The 21,314-nt window shown below is 35.9% G+C and overlaps 1 protein-coding gene across 4 annotated transcripts in view; it reads right to left on the minus strand.

Annotated features, from left to right (window-relative positions):
* csmd3b (CUB and Sushi multiple domains 3b) overlaps window positions 1–21,314 on the minus strand; it is a 403,012-nt gene that overhangs the window by 142,761 nt on the left and 238,937 nt on the right. For all 4 annotated transcript variants that reach the window (XM_047808110.1, XM_027175911.2, XM_047808109.1 and 1 more), the window contains 7 exons: window positions 13,230–13,333; window positions 12,473–12,585; window positions 4,780–4,962; window positions 3,232–3,558; window positions 1,617–1,811; window positions 401–539; window positions 127–314 (listed from right to left, as the gene is read on the minus strand). In XM_047808110.1, the coding sequence (XP_047664066.1) occupies window positions 127–314; window positions 401–539; window positions 1,617–1,811; window positions 3,232–3,558; window positions 4,780–4,962; window positions 12,473–12,585; window positions 13,230–13,333 (1,249 nt within the window). The remainder of the gene's footprint in view (window positions 1–126; window positions 315–400; window positions 540–1,616; window positions 1,812–3,231; window positions 3,559–4,779; window positions 4,963–12,472; window positions 12,586–13,229; window positions 13,334–21,314) is intronic.

Raw genomic sequence — 21,314 nt, forward strand, 5'->3', positions numbered from 1 at the left:
TTTCAGGTATACTAATTATATCATGTAGAAACATCATAAGAGATCATAGAAACCTCATCCAAGCAACGGACAGATTTTTAGGACCAAATCATTTTAAATCCACGTTAAAGCTGACAGCGTTCTTACTCTCATAGAGGATCTTGAAGCCGCTGTTGGAGCGGCTGTTGTCGGTGGTAAAGAGCATGTACAGGTGGTTGCTGCTGCTGAACAGAAACTGAGGCACCTGTGTGCCATTAAATGAACTGATCAGTGGAGACAGAAGATTAGGCCCATCGTGGATCTCCAGGAAATCACAGTTCAGCTCGGTCTGAAACCTGGGAAGTAAAATGTCCACACACAAACTTAGTAAAGTGTTGAGTTTGACAAGTTTTACATGTTTAATAAGTCTATACAATTGTACTTTTCAAAAGTGATCTTGATAGAGCGGCCTGGCTCAGCTTCTATGACCCATTCACAGCTGAGGGAGTCTTTGTAATAGCCTGGCCACCCAGGAGACAAGATAACTCCACTCGGGGAAGAGAAGTGACCGCCACAAGGAGCTATGGAAAGAGAAAACAGCCCATTAATAAACAGCAAGGTTAGACGGAAGTCTCAAAAACCTCTTGTTTTTGTTTAGAGGCTGTTCAGGGCTTGTTGTGATGTACATGCCGGCATCTACAGCCTAACTATTTTGCTAAATTAGCTTTCATATGAAGAACATAGCGAGAAAATCAACAGAAGTTGCATGCCATCTTTCAAAAGTAATAAGTCATCCGTCTGCATACTGAGTTTGAGTTTTCTCTGTATTATTGTTGCAGAGCACTCAATACTGAACAGACGAGTCACCTTGGGATGTGTTTACAGCCTGCTGCCTAACATGGCCAGGGCATTGCAAACTAAATACCATAAAAAAAATCATGTTCCAACAAAGCAACAATAAGAAAACAGCTGACAGTTAGAAACAAAGCTTATATCATACATTATTTATTTTATTTAGTCAAACGAAACATTTGAACCATGGTCTAATTTGGTATGCGTGCCCTTTTATTTAAATGAGCAGCCAGTGGTGTGAAAACCCAAGAAATTAAACTTAATTTGAATTCTGAACAAAGTGGTTTAAAAGACTTAACTAGCTAACCAGTACACAATATGATATTACATTAGATTAGTGACCAATTTGGTTAGATTTCTGGGCAACTAAATCATGTAACTGGGCACTTATGCCTACCCGATGGGCAAGCTAATGAATTTATAATTTGTGCACCATTGCCAATGGAAATGGTGTACACTTTTGAACCTCCAGTACAGGATAGGTACTGTATAATGATTTCCTTACGTGTCTAATATTTTCTTGCAGCTATTAAGAGGGACTAGAGATGGATCTTAATACGTTAAGCATTAATACCAGACCTAATTATAGCCATATTCACCCTTGGAATTGAAGCTTTAAATGAGAGACTGACAGAAATTTTAAGTGTGGTCTGATCTGCTTCTTATATTCTGGCCTGGTTTCTTACATGCCACATCCTCCCACTCTTTAGTCTGTCCACACTCACATCCTCTGCATAGGTAAGAGGGGATACTGTAGTAATTGCCCTTCACACCTGCTGCCTCTCGACTGGAGCTGGTGAAATTACCTTCACACTTCGGGATGGGTCCGCTCCACATCACCTTGCCGGAGCTCAGCTCGCAGGTCACAGTTTCTGCTCCCTGTGTCTTAATGAAGCCATCCTCACAGATGATGGAGATTGAGCTGCCGAGCTGAAAGCTGTCTCCAAATCTCCGGGCGTTTAGAGGAATTCCAGGGTCTGGACACTCATTATGGCCAAATGCTATTTGGAGAGGAAAATAAACAACAATGGCCAATAAAGCCCTGAAAACACTTTTCACAACACTTCCACACCATAACAAGACTGGCATAAACACATCATAAAAATGTCACAGCACAAACATGAGATGTTATGTTCATTGGCAATTACTCCATAAGGTTTGATGTGTTGGCATTTTTTTATGTGACCTAGTTAGCATATGTTTTATTTTATGATTTACAATAGATGATTTTTTTTCTCTGCATAGTAGCATATAAATAATTGCTTTCTGTATAAATCTGTAGTGCAAGTGAAAATAAAGCCTGAATACTAAATTATCCTAAAGTTTTATTGATTTTTCCTAGCACTATGGTAAATCTTGCAGATGTTAAACCTTATAAAAGTCTTATAAAGGCTTGAATTCCCATTATCTCTCTTCTGTATATTTGGAAATAAGAAGGTAAAAAGATAAAAAAAATGAGTGTCATCATTTGACCTCTTCAGCACCACATAAAACTGAAGAGGCACTAAATATTAAAGCTATTTTTCCACTAAGGGCATTTATTTGAATCATACTCGGAGCTATTGACCACATGTGTTTGTTTTCATCATTTACGTTTTGTAACTTTATGAAGCACAAACCGGACCCCGAGGCAGATGGCTTGAAAGCCGAGCACTCAAACAGTTTGACTGACTGATGGATGTTTAGTGACAGGAAAAGCCTGAAAGAAGGACACCATGTTTGTCAGAACGAATACAGATTCAACAGCGCTCCGTCACATTTCTGACAGTTCTTTACCGACACCATGGGGCAAAGTGTCAGTCCATTATGTCCTACACTAATGAGAGCAGCCTAATATGCTTTGTGCAATAAAAAAAAACATTGTCCTCATTTGTGGAAAACGTTACACTACGTCCCTCAAATGTAGAAACGTTAGTTTTCCTCAGCTGATTGTAAATAACGTGACGTTCTCTAGACATTTCTAGATATGTTCGAAATTCACCAAAATGTCCTCAGAATATGGCTGAAAATAAAACTTAAATATTTTGTCAGAAAGAATAAAAACATTACTGTAAAAAGTCACTGGAAATGTTACCCTGTTTTCCCCAAAGCACATCAAGGCCAATATTCAGATTACATATACTGTATATAGTTTATTTTCTTTTCCCCATTTTATTTTAGATTCTTATTCAGTTTGTGTCAGATATGTTTAGCGTAGTTCTTTGGAAAGGATAGAGTTTATTTGATGTACCTTTTCAACCAAGCATTAACATCTATTAATAATTTCTTGCTTTTAGTGAACGGAAAGCTGCATTTGATGACTTCAGTAACCCCTATAAGACATGAGAATATATTTGGCCATACCACCAATTACACCTAGCTATTAAGCAGAAATGTTTAAACCCATAGTTCTTTGGAAAATGTAATGAATTAGATACACACTACTGTAGGTGATGTTAAAGCCTCGGCCGGACATGGAGTGGTCGGCCTGGAACTCCAGACGAAGGATGTTGCTGTTGCTGGTGAGATGGGAAGGAACCTCGGTTCCAGTGAAGCGGCCCAGAACAGCGGAGTCCAGCAGCTCACCGTCCTTCAGTGTCAGGATGTCGTAAGGAGCCTCCAGATCAAAGTCATTGAATGCCAAGTGGATGCGGCTACCTGGCTCTGATAAAATCAGCCACACACAGTTGAGGTTGTTCCCATAGCCTTCTGGGTAATCAGGAGAAAGGACTGTGCCCATAGGAGCAGTAAAGTTGGAGAGACAGGGAACTGGAAGAACAGAACAGAATAGAAAAGAAAGGAAAAGAATAGACTAGAATAAAATAGAAAGGAGCAGAATCAAACTGACTAGAATAGAACAGAATAGAATCGGAGTAGAAGACCAGAATCAGGCAGATTATATACGAATAAACTATAATTAGAACAGAACAGAAATGACCAGGCTAGACTAGATTAGGCTAGAATTTAAGATAAAGGAATCAAACTGACTAATCCTGACTAAAATAGAACTGACCAGAGTCAAGTAGAGTACACTATTGTAGACTGGAAAAGAACAGAATAGAATAAAATACAATGAAACCAAGAATAGAATTGAATCAGATTACAAAATAAAATAGAACAGACTAGACTGGAACTAAACAGACTAAGGCTGACCAGTCTAAACACGACTAGACTAGAACAGAATAGCCATATTACTTATTAGACTACATATTAGACTAGGTTAGAATAAAATAACATAGAATAGAATAGATTTAAGTCAATTTGACCAAAAAACAATAGGCAAGAATTACAACAAATCTAGAACAGACTAGGATATCATGTAATATAATATAACAGAATAGAAAAGAATAGAATAGTTAAAGTATAAACACAGTCACTTCTCAAAATAAGACCCACTGAAATTTACACTATAACATTAGCAGTATGTTGCTTTGATTTATTACAGCTGAAAAAGTGCAACGATAAGCAAAATCTTTATAGAAAGATCTTTTTTAACACGTGTGTGTGTGTGTGTGTGTGTGTGTGTGTGTGTGTGTGTGTGTGTGCCTGTGTGCGCGCCTACATAAGCTTGTGTAAAACAGATCTAACCAGCAAAGTAAATGTAAGTGAGGACACTCGGCATGGATTTAAAAACGATTTTAATTACTAAAATTGCAAATAGTTTCTTAAAAATCCAAGCACAAGCTCACCTACTGCAGGCAATCAGGTTCCAGACTCTATGTGAAATATTAATGTTGCATATGCCATGGATTGGCTGTGGGTTATAAATAGTCCAGATCTGTTCACTACTCCAATTAGACAGGGAAGAAATTTAGCCTGTGGACAACTAAAATCTACCAAAGTACAGAAATCTCACAGTAGACAGCTGTTGCTAAAATTAGACGTTCTTAGTACTGACGCCTCCCTTGTGAAGTCTAAAAAAGGAAAGTTTTCAGGTTCACTATAATGGGGGTGGTCTAGCTCATTTTACTAGCTACAGCCTTTACTCACAGATGCAGATTGGGACGTTGGCGGACCACTGGTTGTTGTTCTGGCAGGAAATAGTCTTCTCTCCGATCAGCTCAAAGCCGAACTGACACTCAAAGCGCAGTACATCTCCATTAGAGAAACCATCTCCTTCCCTCATCCCGTAGAGAGGTGTGCCAGGGTCACCACAGCTCTCCTTGTCAATTTCTATAAAGAACAAATAAATCTTCCATCTCCAATTCAATTCAATTGTATTTGTGTAGCACTTTTAACTATAGATATTGTCACATGGCAGCCACTGAAATGTACTCAAACTGAAAGAAAGTCAAATAAAGAAATCAGATATGTTTATTACTTACAATATATTTACATCACCCACAAATATGTTTACTTGTTGACCTTTAACTATACTTATTTTTATATATATATTTACAGATTTCTTTATTGATTTATATATATTTTTTGGTTTTATGTCTGTTTTAGTTTTTCTACTAGAATTATTTATTTAACATTTATAACCATTTTAATCAAGAAGATTTCATATAAAAAGATATTAAAATTGGTTAGAAATAAAGTAGTTATATACTGTATTTTTGTATAAAATCAAATAAAAACTAATCACTTCAAGCCTCACTTGCTCAAAAATGTCATTTATTTATTCATTTATATATCAGAATGTTTTGTAACATTAGTAATCTTTACAGTATATCTTTAGATTCATTACTAATCACATTTATTTACAAGAATTTAATAATTCTTATTAATAATTTAAGAAAAAATCTTATTAAAAAAAGAAACAAGAAAAAATGAAGCAAGTATTTAAAACAGAAATCTTTCATTGCAGTTGCCAACCAAGCCACCTTTTTTTTTTTTTTTTTTTACTGTTCCTCCATCTTAAGGCTTTGGAAAAGTCAAACCTCAGACATGCTTCATCTTAATCCCTTAATACAAATCAAATCTCAAACCTTATTTTCATTCCAGAGCTTTTGGAAATGGTTAAGTGCATATAGTACTGTATGTGTATGTGACTTGTTTGTATATGTATGTCTGCATAAGTTATTGTCTAAAGCAGCTGAAGGAATTGGTTGTGTGGACTTGTTTCGCTTAAATGTAGCACTTGGCTCAGCAGACATTGATTTAAATTTGCTTTATGCATAAGATATACATACAGTCGCATTGCACCCAGGCTAAATACTCTAGCTCTACAAATCTTGTATTCCCAATAAATAACCATTGGGTCTTAACATCTGACTGAGGATCTGACAAGCAATCTAATAGATGCCTACAAAATAGAGCAAGGCTAAAAAAAAAAAAAAAGGCATCAAAGCATGTACAGCTGATAATTTTCACTGTTCAGTATGTCATAATGAAATGCTGATTATGAGGAAGTGTGTAAATCAACAAAAAACATGCAGCATGCATGAAAACTTGTAGCAAGAATGTGCCATATACTGGGCAGGAAATAAAAATAAAATAAAATAAAGTAAAATAAAAGAAAGAAAGAATCAGATATTAATATAAGAAGACATTTTTAGAAAGAAAGAAAAAAAAACAGCAATTAAAATGGTATCCTAAGTCTGTAACCTAGTGAACTGGTGTTAATATATTCATTGATAGAGACTTCAAAGCATTTTAGCATAAGGATGTCTGCCAGATGCCATAAATGTAAATGTAAAAAATAAAAAGAACATATTTTCAGTTGTTAAGCATGGCATAGATCTACTATACTATGAAGGAATGTAGAAGCATTGCACAGGTAGATTGGAGAATAGATTCCAGTAAATATCAGTAAATTCTGGAAACAAATGTGACACAGTCAGTCAAGACTTTCCAAGAAATTGGAAAAACTTCTTTGTATCGTTCTACAATGATGATTCTACAAAATCCAAAACCTACGTCAATATCCACCATGAATTATGTAATAAAAATATTTTTGGAATAACTCTGACTTGAACTTACTAAAATAATATGCTGGCAGATCTTAAAAACAGGAAGGGAAATGACTTAATAGGGTGTCCAAACTTTTGCACATACTAGAGTTATTATTTCTGTATCAAACATAAATATGCGTTCATTTTTCTTCTTTTCACTTCAAAAATCAACAGAGTTTTAGCAAGAATTAAACTTGGTATGCCTAAAATTTTGCACACAACTGCACTTACTACTTAGATAAGACTGACTCCATCAATTATGAAGGACGGAGAGTACTTGGCCACTAAGGAGTCATTTAGACAAAGCATGCATCTGACAGACATCCTGCAGGAGCCTGATCTCATCATCAACATACTCTGACGGTTCCCCACATTGCACAGCCCACTCACTAATGGAGAGTGCAATGTCTTCCTGAAGACAACCCCCAACTGTGAACCCCATTGTGCTCTTCATGCATAAAAGACGAGGTGAGGAGGACGAAAGCATAATTCCAGTAAATTACATTTTGGGGTAAAATTAATGCCGGGGCTCATCTCTACAGAAGTCTTTGGCCAGTGTGTGATGTATGGCATTAATTTCCTGTGTGACACTCTTTATGAGTGCCACAATGCCCTGCTCACTGCTTTAGTCTGAAGGCAGGGCTGAAGAAGGTAAGGCCATATTTACTGCTTTGTGCTTTACAACGGCAGCAACATGTAGAACAAATTGTGTGCAGGAAACCACAGTGTCAGATAACGCTATTCTTAAGCGAACTGTAAACTAGGGATGAGTCGGCCGGGAATCCGTAAGCTATACGGCTACTCAACCTGACTGACTTTCTATGAGCGGCTGCCTCAGGACTAGCTGGATAAGTATGTATACGAATTACCATCCAACAAGGATCATATATGGGAATATATGCACGCAGGCAGTAAAGGTTATGATGTGGGAAGTCAGTTTTTATAACTGTAATTACCATATAATTATACCATCCATGAATTATACCTGAACTGTTGTTGAGCTTATTAAATCACCCTTCACATAAAAGTCAGGAAAGTTTAATTTCATAACATTTTTTAAAATATAAACAAGAGATACACCTAGGTCTTCGGCGTCATGGACGACGGCTCATTTCAATTATTTTTTCCTTCATGCATCTCTTATCCCAAAGCCAATTATTGTTGCTGATTTGTGCCCAAACATCTTTCCTCAAACCAATCAAAGGTGAGGCTGTAGAAATAATGTATACACATGCAAAGACACTGGGCAATAACCCTTCATCTCTTCTACCACTTCATTTAAATAAGCTTAGAAATCCAGGTCAGCTTATGAAAAAGTTTCAGGTTCAGCAGATTGGAATAATAACCGAGATAGAGTACGGAGAAAATAATATTAAAATGCATGTCCTTTAATAGCATTCTTTAATTACACTTTTGATTACCGCTTCCTACAAAACTCAGCTGGTGAGGAAGTACAAGACTACTCTGTGTTGAATAATGAACAACTGCGTAGCTCTTACTTTAATCCCTTAAAGGATCTGCAGTGTGTCGTGTAGCTTTGTGTTAAATTCTAAGAGACTGAAAACAAGCCAGTGAAAATGTTCTATTTGTGAAATTTTGCTAATTACATGATATGACTTGAGAAAAACGAGGAGAAAACATGGGGAATCAGCGTTCGGAGTAAACACAACAATGTTACATTCAGAATTCAAGTCAAAATAAGAACTAGAAGTTATAGAGTGCATACCAATGACTGGCCCAGGGTCTGTATTCTAATCAATGAGTTTGTTTTAATATTACTGCAGACACCTACCACTGACAGGGTTATTAATGTTAAGTAGTTTAATGTTATAGTTACATTTATGGCATTTAGCAGACACCCTTACTTTTTTTTTATTTTATATATACAACTGAGCAATTGAGGGTTAACGGCCTTGCTCAGGGGCCCAGCAGTGGCAACCTAGTGGACGTAGGAATCAAACTCACAACCTTCCGATTGGTAGTCCAACACCTTAACCACTAGGCTCCACATCCCTATTATATCTGAATGTAACTATAACCTTAACCTTAGTAACTAAAAGTAAAATTCCTCATGGGGACCTGCTATTTGTCCTTGCAAGGCCAAAGGTGTCATATATTCCTCCCTCCCTTCATCAACCTTTCCCGCTAGAAACCTTTTTAGAAAATAATTAAGTAGTACATAAATTTATGAATATATGTATACTGTACATAATGTTAAATTTAAAATAAGTAAAAAAAAAAAAAAGAAACCGTTGTATAAATTTTGTGTAGCGAACCACTGAGCTAGAAAACTACAGAACAAATGTTTAAACAATATCATGATGAAAACATAACCCACTGTATAGTTTAGTTACAGTCGATGCAGTCAAATATGTGCACTGCTGCAATGTCTGTGATTGAACTGAACATTTTTGGTACTGTAGCATCCCCCACATAGCAGCAACACCAAAATAGCCACTAATACACCCAATGTGGGAATAGACCATGCTTTCAATGCTCTGTAGTAAAACAAAGGTACACACAGAAGCCATCTTTACTAGAGATGGCACAGTACTACTTTTCCGTTTCTGACGCTGGCATTGAAACCTTGAGTTTCAGCCAAAACTGACAGCCAGTCGGATACTTATCCAAACAAAAGAAAGTCCAGGCCAATCTCTTTATGTGTAAACTTTTCCAATTCCAAACATACATTTCTTTTCCAAATCCAATTCCAATTATATCTGCTAAGTTTTGTTTGATAACTGATCCGGTTTTTTCTTTGCTACTATTGACCTGATATCCATACCGAATACTGGATCATCATAGGTTAAAAAAAAAACTTTATATACCAAAGAAAAAAAGATTGACATAGAACAAAATTTGTTAGTCCAGATGGGGAATATAAATATAGCATGTCGATATCACCACAACCTTTGATTCAGTATAAATATTTGATAAGAAAGCTCCGGAAATGAATGTAAAGGCAAAGTTAGCTAACACTGATAATACTGATACTCATAATTGTCAAGTTCACTGTTCAGTTCAGATCATGAGATACATTTTTATCAATGCCCACAGATAAAGCTGGTCACCAAGCTGCCACTGCTGGGGCCCTGAGCAAGACCCTTAACCCTGTATAAAATCAGATAAAAATGTAGTTCGCTCTGGTTAAGGCCGTCTGCCAGATGCTGTGAATATAAACTTTGTTAAAAATGCTTTCTAACACAATTAACTAGTTGTAAGAATTTCAGAATATGAGTAACTGAGGCTGAGATGCAGACTAAAGCAATTAAGTTATATGTATATTAAAGTAATGAAGTATATGAAATAAACCTAGAGAAATAAATTTAGAGAAATAAACATTTCTCTAAATACATTTTAAACATTTTGCACAATATCCCAATGACCACAAAAACAATTTCCAAAAGGTTGAAAAGATTAAGTTTAATTTAACATCTGTTTAACTTATAAAATTTCATCAATAAGGTTAATAATATAACTTAGATTACACTTTTTTTTCAATTTTAATCAAATTAGGGTGATGCAAAAGTGAGTACACCCAACTACAAAAAACTACTACATCTAGTACTTTGTATAGCCTCCATGATTATTAATGACAGCACCAAGTCTTCTAGGACTTGAAATGAACAAATTGGTGACATTTGGCAACATCTATCTTTTTCCATTCTTCAAGAATGACCTCTTTTAGAGACTGAATGCTGGATAGAGTGTGATGCTTGTCTTGATCTTCAGAATACTTGAACTTGTCTCCTCAGAATTCCCCATACTATAGGTGTTTGACTGGGTTCAGATCAGCAGCTATACTTGGCCACTGATTCACTTTCACCATGTTCTTCTTCTGTCTTGATCTTCAGAATACTTGAACTTGTCTCCTCAGAATATAAGTCCACTGACACCACCATGTTTCACTGTAGGCATCATGCATTTTTCTTTTAACACCATACAATTTTAAAGCCATCAGTTCCAAAAACTTTTATCTTGTTTGACATGTGTAGTATAAAATTTAGCTTTGCTCCAGAAACTTTCAGTCGGGTGTACTCATGTACTCATTGCATCACCGTAATTTGAGTAAAACTGAAAATGTTGTTCTCTAAGTTATATAATTAACCTTACTTTCATGTTACAAGTTAAATAGATGTTATATTAAACAGTCTTTTCAACCTTCTGGAAATTGTCTGTGTTCATTGAGATATTGTTTAAAATGTTGCTTGTTAAAGGGGGGGGGGTACTCATATACGTTGAGCACTATATAAAGGATTCAATACATAAATTTGCTTTTACATGTTTAGCTTTTATCCGCTTTATCATTGCTCATAACGCTGAGCTTTGAGCCGGCATTTATTTACATGGAACACCTACACACATTTTTACTTTTAACTGAAAAGGAGGAAAACATATGCAAGAAAAAAGCCCATATACTAACAACTCCGCACGACTTTAACCTCCCACAGGAATATTGACTCATATGTTGCTCTCTTATGCATAAACAACAAATATTAGACGTGATGGAAGACAGCTTGGTTAAATTCAGAAAAAAATCATGTGCATACAGTACAGAGAATTACGGCTTCCTGGAAACTTTCCTTTAGAATACAGTTCCCTAAGCTGGCATGAAAACCAGTTTCTAGAGATTTCTAAAAGATCTGATTGGAATTTAGATCCAACTATGAGAACAAATATCTAGGAAACAAACTGTAATTCACTCGGCGGGTCTTTCATCATTGCTTTCTGAGTTTAAGCTCCAAAGGATCCCCCCCCCACCCTCTCCCTCACTTTCTCTCTCTTTCTCTCTCTCTGTGAATGTGTGTTTCTCTCTCTCATTACCCCAGATTGCATGCTGTTTATCACGCTGACATTAATTTATTACTAAACCTTGAGGCAGTGGAGATAATCAAAGATATGGGCTATGTAGGGACTCCTGCTTCTTTCCAGTGCATATTGCACGTGTTAACTGAAGGGAAGAATCGTTCTCGTTCTCCTAGCCGTAGCTTTGACACAAACCAGTACCATGTCAAGTGGACTGCTTGATTTCACACTACCCTCTATGGTGAACACATATCAAACACTGCGGTGTAAACACAAAGTGAATTGACCTTCGACAATAAGTCTGAACTCACCTGTCAGCAGACACAGAAATATTTCTACTCCTTTCAGCTTGATTTGAATGAAAACAAGAAAGAGGGAATCGCATTTTTGACAGAGGCGTTCAATTAAACGCAGTCTGCTATTGTTTGCATCACCTTTTCATTTCTTTTTTCCCCTCTGTCTTTCACAAGGTCTGGGAGTCTTCCTTCATATTTGTTTGCTAGTCTAAAATGTGAATTTGTTCACTGAAGTCACAATGGAATAATACAAAGGGCAAAAATGTGTTGGGTTTTCCCATGAAAGCTGACATTTGAAATGTCTAAAAATGTAGCAAGCCAAAAATAAATGTTGCTTCTACTCAGCACTGTAAAAACCTCAGTAAAATAAATCTTATTTTTTTTTAACCTTTAAATATCCAGATTATGTTAATGAACACAAATCCTTTTTTACTTAGAGTTTATATGCTAGTACACATTTCTATCTGGTAAAGCACTCGTCTAGGCTAGTTGAAGGAAGTGTGAAAGCTTAGTATTTAAGGCTTTAAGCCACAGATCAGAAGGTTGTGAAAGTCAATCTCAGCACCATCAAGATCCCAAGGTTGGGTCCTTGAGCAGGTATACTAACCTGGTATACAACCTGGTATACTAACTGCTGGTACTAAAGCGATATTGTTTCCTAATAATATCATATATCTCAATCACCTTTGTAGTTAATCTTGAAACCGATGGAGCCAACGCTTTCATCAGACTGAAGATGAAGCCACATCTGATGGGTCATACTGACGATGAGGTCTGGAACGAAGCTCCCCGTCAACCTGAAAAGAACGTGTGTGTGAGAGTCAGATGTTGTATACGAGCATTTAATAACAATTAATCTCCAAATTTCACTTTGTATTACATGGTACTCGATTTCAGACTTTATGAAAACATCAAAAGTAGTATAAATATGGCACCATTATCTTAGGTATAATATATTAATTTCAGAATATAGGGGAGAAAAACAACAACAAAGGACAAATTATTTTAAGAATCATCATTATACTGGTACATACTACAAAATGAATGAGAGTTAATACTAATTAACTACAGAAATTGTATATAATATAGTGTTAGATTTATTCAGGTTAGAAGAAATAATTCCAAATGATCACATCATGTATCTGAAGTTTCAAGCAGAACTTTCTGTGTTTGTACAATACCGTTTTATGGAGTGATCAGAAACTAATCATGATCTTAAAAAATGCTCTTAACAAAATTGTGAGGAAACATAGACTCAATGAACTGATATTACATTTTCAGAATTACCTAACTAATGTAGAAACCCTCTTCAAATAGACTGAAACAGACTGTGAGTGTGTAAATTGGGGACTGGACAATAGACTGGACAATAGTTATAACATGGTTATTATATAAAACCATAATACAAATTGCAGGGATTTGGTAACACTGAGCCACTCACACTTGCAGGATTGTTCGGGGGTCTCCCACTTCTCCACCATCTCCGATAGTTAGTGTGTCATAACCAAGCTCCAGGTCAAACTCCTCAAAATTAATCTGAATCACCTGTCAGGAGAAAAGAAACAAAGCTTAGCGATGAGTGAAAAGTGCAAAAACAAATAGTGTGATAAGACTTAAAGCCTCAATAGTTCTTTTACCAACACTTTGTTGGTAAATAATATAAAGTATAATATACTTTAGAGAATCTAAACTAGCCAAATAACCCATAATCTGTCATGTGACTGTCCTTAACCAGCTTATTAACTAATGCTAACATATTATGACTGTTGATCTTTAATATTTGTGTCGATATTCTACAGACATTTTATTTAAATAGTTCAGTATATGGTATTTAATGTTTAGGAGATCATCAATTCTGCAGAGATAACCATAGTATGAATATGTTATTGTGCTAGTTAACCGATAATGCCAGATAATGTCTTCTGATGAACAATATCCTTGTCTTTGAATGGAATAACATCTTTGAATGGAGGGTTTTTTTACTTTCACGTGAGTGCTTAGAAGATATGAAGCTTAAAGTACAAAGAAAAACCATACTGCACATACAGACTGCATAAAAAGATAGAAAAATATCAAGCACCAAACATAACCAGATAAAGATAAATATACAGATAGTGACATTACAGGTCTACTATAGACAACAAACATTTGCCATTTGCCTTTATTTAAATAGCTGTTAACATTTATCTATCTATCAACCCTGAATTACAGTTCACAATGACACCGATACACTGATACATTTTATTACCTATTACAGTATTTAAAGATGGTTGATAGGCTGGTTCATGACAGTGTATAGAAAGTTTATATATTGTTTCCAGAATGAATATTTTTTGTCCTGAAAGTTGACACATGATTTGATTCAAAGGAAAACATTTAATCCCAACACGACGTTGTAGACATTGGAAACCCAAGTTTTAGCTGTTTCATTTTAGATTTTAGATTTTTCAAGTTTTAGATTTTTCATTTTTCTGGGTATAGGTTTGGTTATGTAACTATACATACATCCTCATACATGGCAACTCCTTGAGTACAATATTTGAACCATTGTGGGCAAACGGTCCTCCAGAATAATTCAGTAGTCCTTGGCAGTGACATATCCCTATAGTAGAAGAATTAGGAAACGGGAATGCCATGATATTGCAATCTAAACCATCATTGATCCACCCATGCTTTACTCTATGCACACAACAGTTTGGGTTGTAAAACTTCTTTGGGACTTCTCAACACCATACCTCTGCTAGATGTAGGTAAGACAGTGAAGTTGGACTCATCAGCCCATTATTTCTGTTGCTGGCACCATTGAAACCGATATTTGGCACTGGCAGGAGTGACCAAAGGTATGACTAGAGCAGCCCGACTGAGAATATTGACCCTGTAGCTCCCAGCTTTGGTAGAACAACAATAGAGTCCTGGTGCCCATTTAACTCTGCAGTAAGTTGGGGAGCTGTGGTTTTATATTTTTGGATACATTCTGGGGTTATACCCTGAAATCTCTGGGAAATCTTCTGCAAGAGTTGTCCTGGTCACAGATGCATTGGCGGCGACGCGCACCAACAATTTTTATGTATAGCTGTGCTATTGCTCTGCTAACTCAACCTTCACACTCTTGCTCTTACTTATGGAATGTGAAATCAATGAAGATTGGCCATCAGGCCACACATACAGTATATAAGCATGAAACCTCCAACACTATTGTCCAGTGTTTCAGTTTCATTGCGTAACCCCTGTATGTATCTGTTTTTAATGACCTTGGAACTACACACAAAGTTTAAAATGTAATCTTTTAGTCTTGGCTAACCTCCAAATCATTTCTTCCCTGACAGGCAACATCACTGTAGTTTAAGAGGCACTGCAAAGTGCATCCACTACCAATTCAGTAAGGTAATACAGTTATTCTTGTTGAGTGCACATCATCAAAAGATGCACAGATATAACATTCAGACATTCTCTTGCCACTACATTCATATATAATGCCATTTCATTAACATCTCAATATTGCAAAAAAAGTAAGAGAAGTAATAGAATGACTATAATAACCCTGCATATCATTTATAAAAGTAATCGAGTCACTAGAATATGTGCTGCACCAGCTCTGATCTGGAGCCCAGTCCAAAAAAAGTTCTCTCTTTATACTAAATGGCTCTGCGAAGATATTTTACTGTTTATATCCAATGTACTGTGTACAGTGTAAAAATATTCCACATGCTTTTCTGTTTGCCTCTTATCAAGAACCTCTTGATATGCTAAAAACAAGACCAGACATAAGCACCAGCACTGAGTGCTATAATACATTATGCAACAATTATGTCTACAAGTAATTACTTATAAGAGTTATACAACCTCATGTACAGTATATTGAGGACTTTTGCTAATGTTTTTTTATTTGATGAATCACTGTTAGAATGGCAGCCTAACTGAGGACATGACCTACTTCATCAGGTAAATGATTCAGCTGAAGGGCAGTTAAATGTATATAAATTTAGCACCTGCCTTTTCTTTTTTTTTCTTTTTACGACTCTTAATTGTGAACAGTGGTTATCTCTGATTAGCATAAATGAACACGATTTTCCAGTTAAGCTTCATACAGCTTGAGCATTCAGCAAGGCACTCAAAGTAAAAGTAGGCTCCTTGTTGTCATCATCGACTCAACAAGGTGCCTTATCCGTGCAGAAACATGAAACATGCATATACTGCCCCAGGGCATCCAAATTCTCATTTTCTTCACTTTAAGCTTGCCAAATGGGATCAATAATATCACTCCATTCCCTGGACCACCTGCTGAACACAATCCTAATAGACAGCAAAAGCAGGCTCAGGACTCAAGACTGTATATACTGTAGAATGTACTCGGACAACAGTAGTGAAAAAGAAAGAAAACAAAAACAGAAATTGAAGAAAATTCTGCTGATTTAGCTCATGCTAAACTAAGACAAAAACTATTTTAGACCCCAAAGAGTTCAGTTTTAAATCTGTTAAAAGTACAACCTTACAGAGTGTATAAAAGAAGGCTTTGGAAGGGGATCATTTAGGATCATTTTAAAGGGTTTATGAAAACTCGGTGGGGTTTTTTGAATCCATGTTAGATGGTTCAATTTAGAAATGTTTATTATTATTATTATTGTTATTATTATTATTATTATTAGTAGTAGTAGTAGTAGTAGTATCGCTGCTGTTGTTGTTATATACAAACTTAGATAAGAAACAAAAGCATTAACATGTTACAAAATATGTCAGAGTCATTTCAGTTTTTTTTTACAAAGAAAAAGTAAGAAAATATTTGCTATTTTTTAAAATGCATAATTCATAAACATGTCACAACAAAATATCTCACAGCATTATTAGCATCATAGATAAAAGTGTAATGGCACAGATTTCACCTTATGCACTGTTTGAATCATTGAACCATTTCAATACAACAGGTTCATTGTTCTTCAAGGGTTCGGGATTGAAACATTTTTTAAGGAAAGGTTCTATTGGCCAAGTACAGAACCCCAGGGCTCAATATATATATATAACCCCAAGGAACTTCTTTTATCAGAAGTGTAGAACATTACCCCAGTCTCTGTCTGTGCACCCTTGAAGTACTGTACAATCCTTTTGGACTGTACAAATCTGGTGATGCTGGGATTAGCATAAGTAAGGCAATGTCAATTAACCAGAAAAATGCTGCTTCTATCTCAGTGAAACAACTGCTGCATGAGTCTTAAAACCTAAATCGTTGCAAAACTACTACATATGAGGCTCCATGCCCACAAACAGCAGGCACACAATGTACTTTGAAGCTGGTTTATGCTCTTGGCATTGAGTGCTGAGTGAGGAAAAATTAGAAACGTGTTTGTGCACACAGTCCAGTGACAAACAGTCAAGCCACAACAGCCAGGAGCATGCCATTTTGACTGCATGTGCCAGTACAGATCCATCAAGCATAAGTAGGGTTCACCTACCCTCAAACTGTGCGGCTGTGGGGACACTGAAATTCACACGACAATCAAAATAAAGACAAAGAGGAAGTTAGAAAAGAATTGGTTTGGTGTGATCTATATGGACCTTTCAAATAAATAGTAATAATAATAACAACAACAACAACAACAATAATAATAATAAAAATAATAATAATAATAATAACAGCAGCTAGTTATTCACTGCAGCCATATTGTAGCACAGCACCACATAAATGCATATGAAAAGAGTTAATTATACTACGGTGGCCGAGAAGTGCAAAACAAATTAACAAATTCGAAAACACATTAACAAATACAAAAACAAACAAACAAATACGAAAACACAACGACAAGTCAGACAACCCGGAAAAGGTAGGTATCGTTTGTGAATGGAAACTTACCGATATACAGGTATGGAATCTTATGTGTAATGTGTAAACTTCTCTGTTTAAATATAAGAAAATAACAGAATTAATCCACAGTGATCCATTCCATCCATCCATTCCAACCTTTCCCTGCGGCAGACTGTTGAACTTCATGTATACCTTGAGTGACAGGTGTCTTGTCCAGTGATCGCTAAGTGTTCCAATCACAAACTATACCAACCTCTTCCGGGTTGTCTGAATTGTCGTTGTGTTTTCATGCAATGATTCAGACAACCCGGAAAAGGTAGGTATAGTTTGTGAATGGAAACTTACCGATCATTGTACAAGAGACCTGTCATTCAAGATATACAGGCGAATTAAAGGTGTCTCGTCCGATGATCGGTAAGTTTCCATTCAAAAACTATACCTACCTCTTCCGGGTTGTCTGACTTGTGGGATTTGTTAGTGTTTTCGAATTTGTTAATTTGTTTTCGGATTTGTTAATTTGTTTTCGGATTTGTTAATTTGTTTTCGGATTTGTTAATTTGTTTTGCGCTTCTCAGCCACCGTATTATACACATTTTAATGCAATTTACACTGTTATGCTCAAAAGATTCTAAGAAATGAAAGTTTAATCCCGTTTGTGATGCCACTTTATTGTTAGTTATAAGCCAGTGCTGTTGGATTCTCAGGCCTAACTGGTCAGTAGGTTCTGAGTCATGTTCCACAGCAGCACAGCTTGTGTGAGAGTAGTGCCAGCTACTCATAAATGTGCTTATTATATCTTATTTAAATGTCTATATTAACAATGCATTCACTGGGAATTCTACAATAGACATTGACAAACAAATTTGAAAATGTGATGTTACATAACAGGTTTGTAGAATGTCTGATGAAGGAACAAACTTATAGCTACTATGCCGTCGAATGATAATAGGAATGAACTTGTTGTGTCTATAAATGGATAAAAAGTACACACCAGACATTAATAATGAAAACAACTGCTGTGTAAAAGGAGAAATAAAATACTTTGCTGTAACGGCAATGCAGTCTCCTGTAAGGTGCAAACTCATTACCATTATTGTTCGATTTTTTTCACAACAATGCAGTGTATGAATTAAATCAAATAATCTACACTATAGATTTCTCCTATAGGCTAACTTTTCTACACAACTAGAAATCAGCATCAACTCTATTAAAGAAAACACTGAAAGAACTTTAGTCTTTAACATAAATGATGGCAGAGATATTAAAATAAAGAGTCTCAGACAAAAAGAGGCTTAGTCCTTAATTAAAAACAATAAAATAAAGATGGCAAATATATTTAAATCGAGTTAATCCGATGCACCAGCAAAACTTTTAAAATCCATAATCAATGATTCTGTATTAAAAGAACGTGGCCGTGTGTTATTCAGCCCTCCAGGAAGTCATTAAAGCAATAATGTAAGATAAACAATCAGTGAAACCATTTTACCCCCTAGTGTGTACAATTTTATTAGCAAATCAAATTACACAACAGGAGGTAATTTAAAGCCTATATGTTGTCAGGAACAAATATTTACTCTGCCACAGCTGCAATACAGACTGTCCTATTACTTTAATTATCTCTAATTAAAAGTTATGATTTGTAGCCCAACAGTGTCCACTGGTTAATGATACGAGGTTAACATATTTCAAGCTTTTTCTTATTCTGTGCCAGGGTCGTCACTTTTGGATGATGATTTCTAAGATGTATGAAGGGTTACGCCTTTGCTAAAGGTCTGGTCAAGGTCCCCCAGGGAAAACAATAATAATAATAATAATAATGATGGCCCTGGCATGTTTGAGGAATTATTAGAAGTGATTATAAAATTGATTAAAAAAAATGGCTATAGATTTATAGATTAACTGTAAATGCTCTCTGAAACATACAATCTCAGCTGGTTCAATTCTATTTTGTTCCTGGCACATTTGATATGTTAATAGAATTTTTTAAATAAATAGGCACCCAGAGGATGTAAAACTGTTAGTCAGTAAGCTATCTAATATCTCTCTCACTGGCTTTTATGCCATTCGGCTGATCCAGAGTGACTTACGTTTATCTCATCGATATAAGTTAGCAGGTGAGGTTTAGAGGCTGTGGCACTGCTGGGATTCACAGACTTCCAATCAGTAATCCAATGTTTTAGCTACCACTGCCCTTTTTTGATTACTCCTTCAGTGCTGCCAGTCTCTCTCTCCTTACCTGTGTATTTAGTAATGTTTTTTTCTCTAAAATAACGCCTCTGAGTTTGTTAGCCAGTAGCACATGGAAGCATTCTCTCATGCCTATCCATCATTATGTGTGCAGAGTGTTCAGTAGGCAGGAAATGTAAACATACCAGGAGGAGAAGACAGATGAGATACAGAGCAGAGCGACATAGAAAATCCGATCCTGCCAATGAATGAGTGAATGAAGATGGACCAGAAAAAGAAACACTTAAAACAAGTTGTACTTATGCAGAGGGTAAAGCAATATAAATGATAGAGTGCTGGATCTACTTTCTCAGTACATCCAATCTGTCAGCTGTTCTGGTCGGTTTGAGAATATTTTTACAGTACAATTAGAAACATTGCACAAAAGTACTGCTATAATCCACGTTATGCCTTTCACTGTGATTCTTCGACTGTATATTATCTATCTATCTATCTATCTATCTATCTATCTATCTATCTATCTATCTATCTATCTATCTATCTATCTATCTATCTATCTATCTATCTCATATAATTACTATGTACTTCAATCGAAGCATGTTTCCTTTAAATTCTATTCCTTTAAATCCATTTGCCATTCGACAGTTAAATTTTGTGCAATCTGTTATCATCCTCTCCTTGTTGCCTTTTAAACGAGTGTCATAGCTAGAGTGTCATGCCCGAATTTAGCTGTCCGGCTGTCTCTGGCCGCTATGGCACTCAATTAGCCGCTTGTGAGCATGTTAAATTATGCATTCTATGACCGCTGATCTCAACTCACAAGTCCTGAGTGGTTTTACAATGTGGTGTGCCATTTTTGTCTGTGATAGCAAAATGAAGTTGAAAAACAAACAATTTAGAGCTGGCAAAAAAAAAAAAAACTTGTCAAGAGTGCAAAAGCTCAAACTGATATAGAGACAGACATAGCCCTTGAGATGAATCCTGGTCTCCGTAATGAACACTCTTCTTCTTATATTCTAATTTGTTTTTGCAGTTTAGTTTCTGTGTTTTTCTTTCTTTCCCTGAAGTCTTATGATGCAAGCCTGGTTCTTAAGGTGTAGGATATTCTGTTTTTTTTTTTTTTTTAACTAATTCTTCTGTTTGTAGATGTGGTTTTTCTCCCTCCTTCTTTTGCTTACAGATTATACTGTATGTTTTTCCTTCAGTCTATCCATTACCTGGCTTCAGACACACTGATATCCTCTCCCTCAATGTGCCACAGTAAAAAAAATTAACAAACAATTCATTAATTGTTAGCTATTTATTCTTTATGTCTAACATTTAAATCACACATAAAGTGCATATCAAGAGAGGCATCCAAGCATGGCAGATCTCACAGCAAGTGCCATTTGTCTTTTATTCATCTTTTGTGCTAAATATTCAATTAAGTAATGTTTATATAGTAGGATTACTCACAGCTTCAACCTGTACTTTTGAGAAAACTAATTAATATCCAAACAAACACGGACTAGAAAGACTGCAGCAAACAGCTTTAAATTGCAT

Source organism: Tachysurus fulvidraco, chromosome 24, assembly GCF_022655615.1.
Source record: "Tachysurus fulvidraco isolate hzauxx_2018 chromosome 24, HZAU_PFXX_2.0, whole genome shotgun sequence".
NCBI classification, from domain to species: domain Eukaryota; kingdom Metazoa; phylum Chordata; class Actinopteri; order Siluriformes; family Bagridae; genus Tachysurus; species Tachysurus fulvidraco.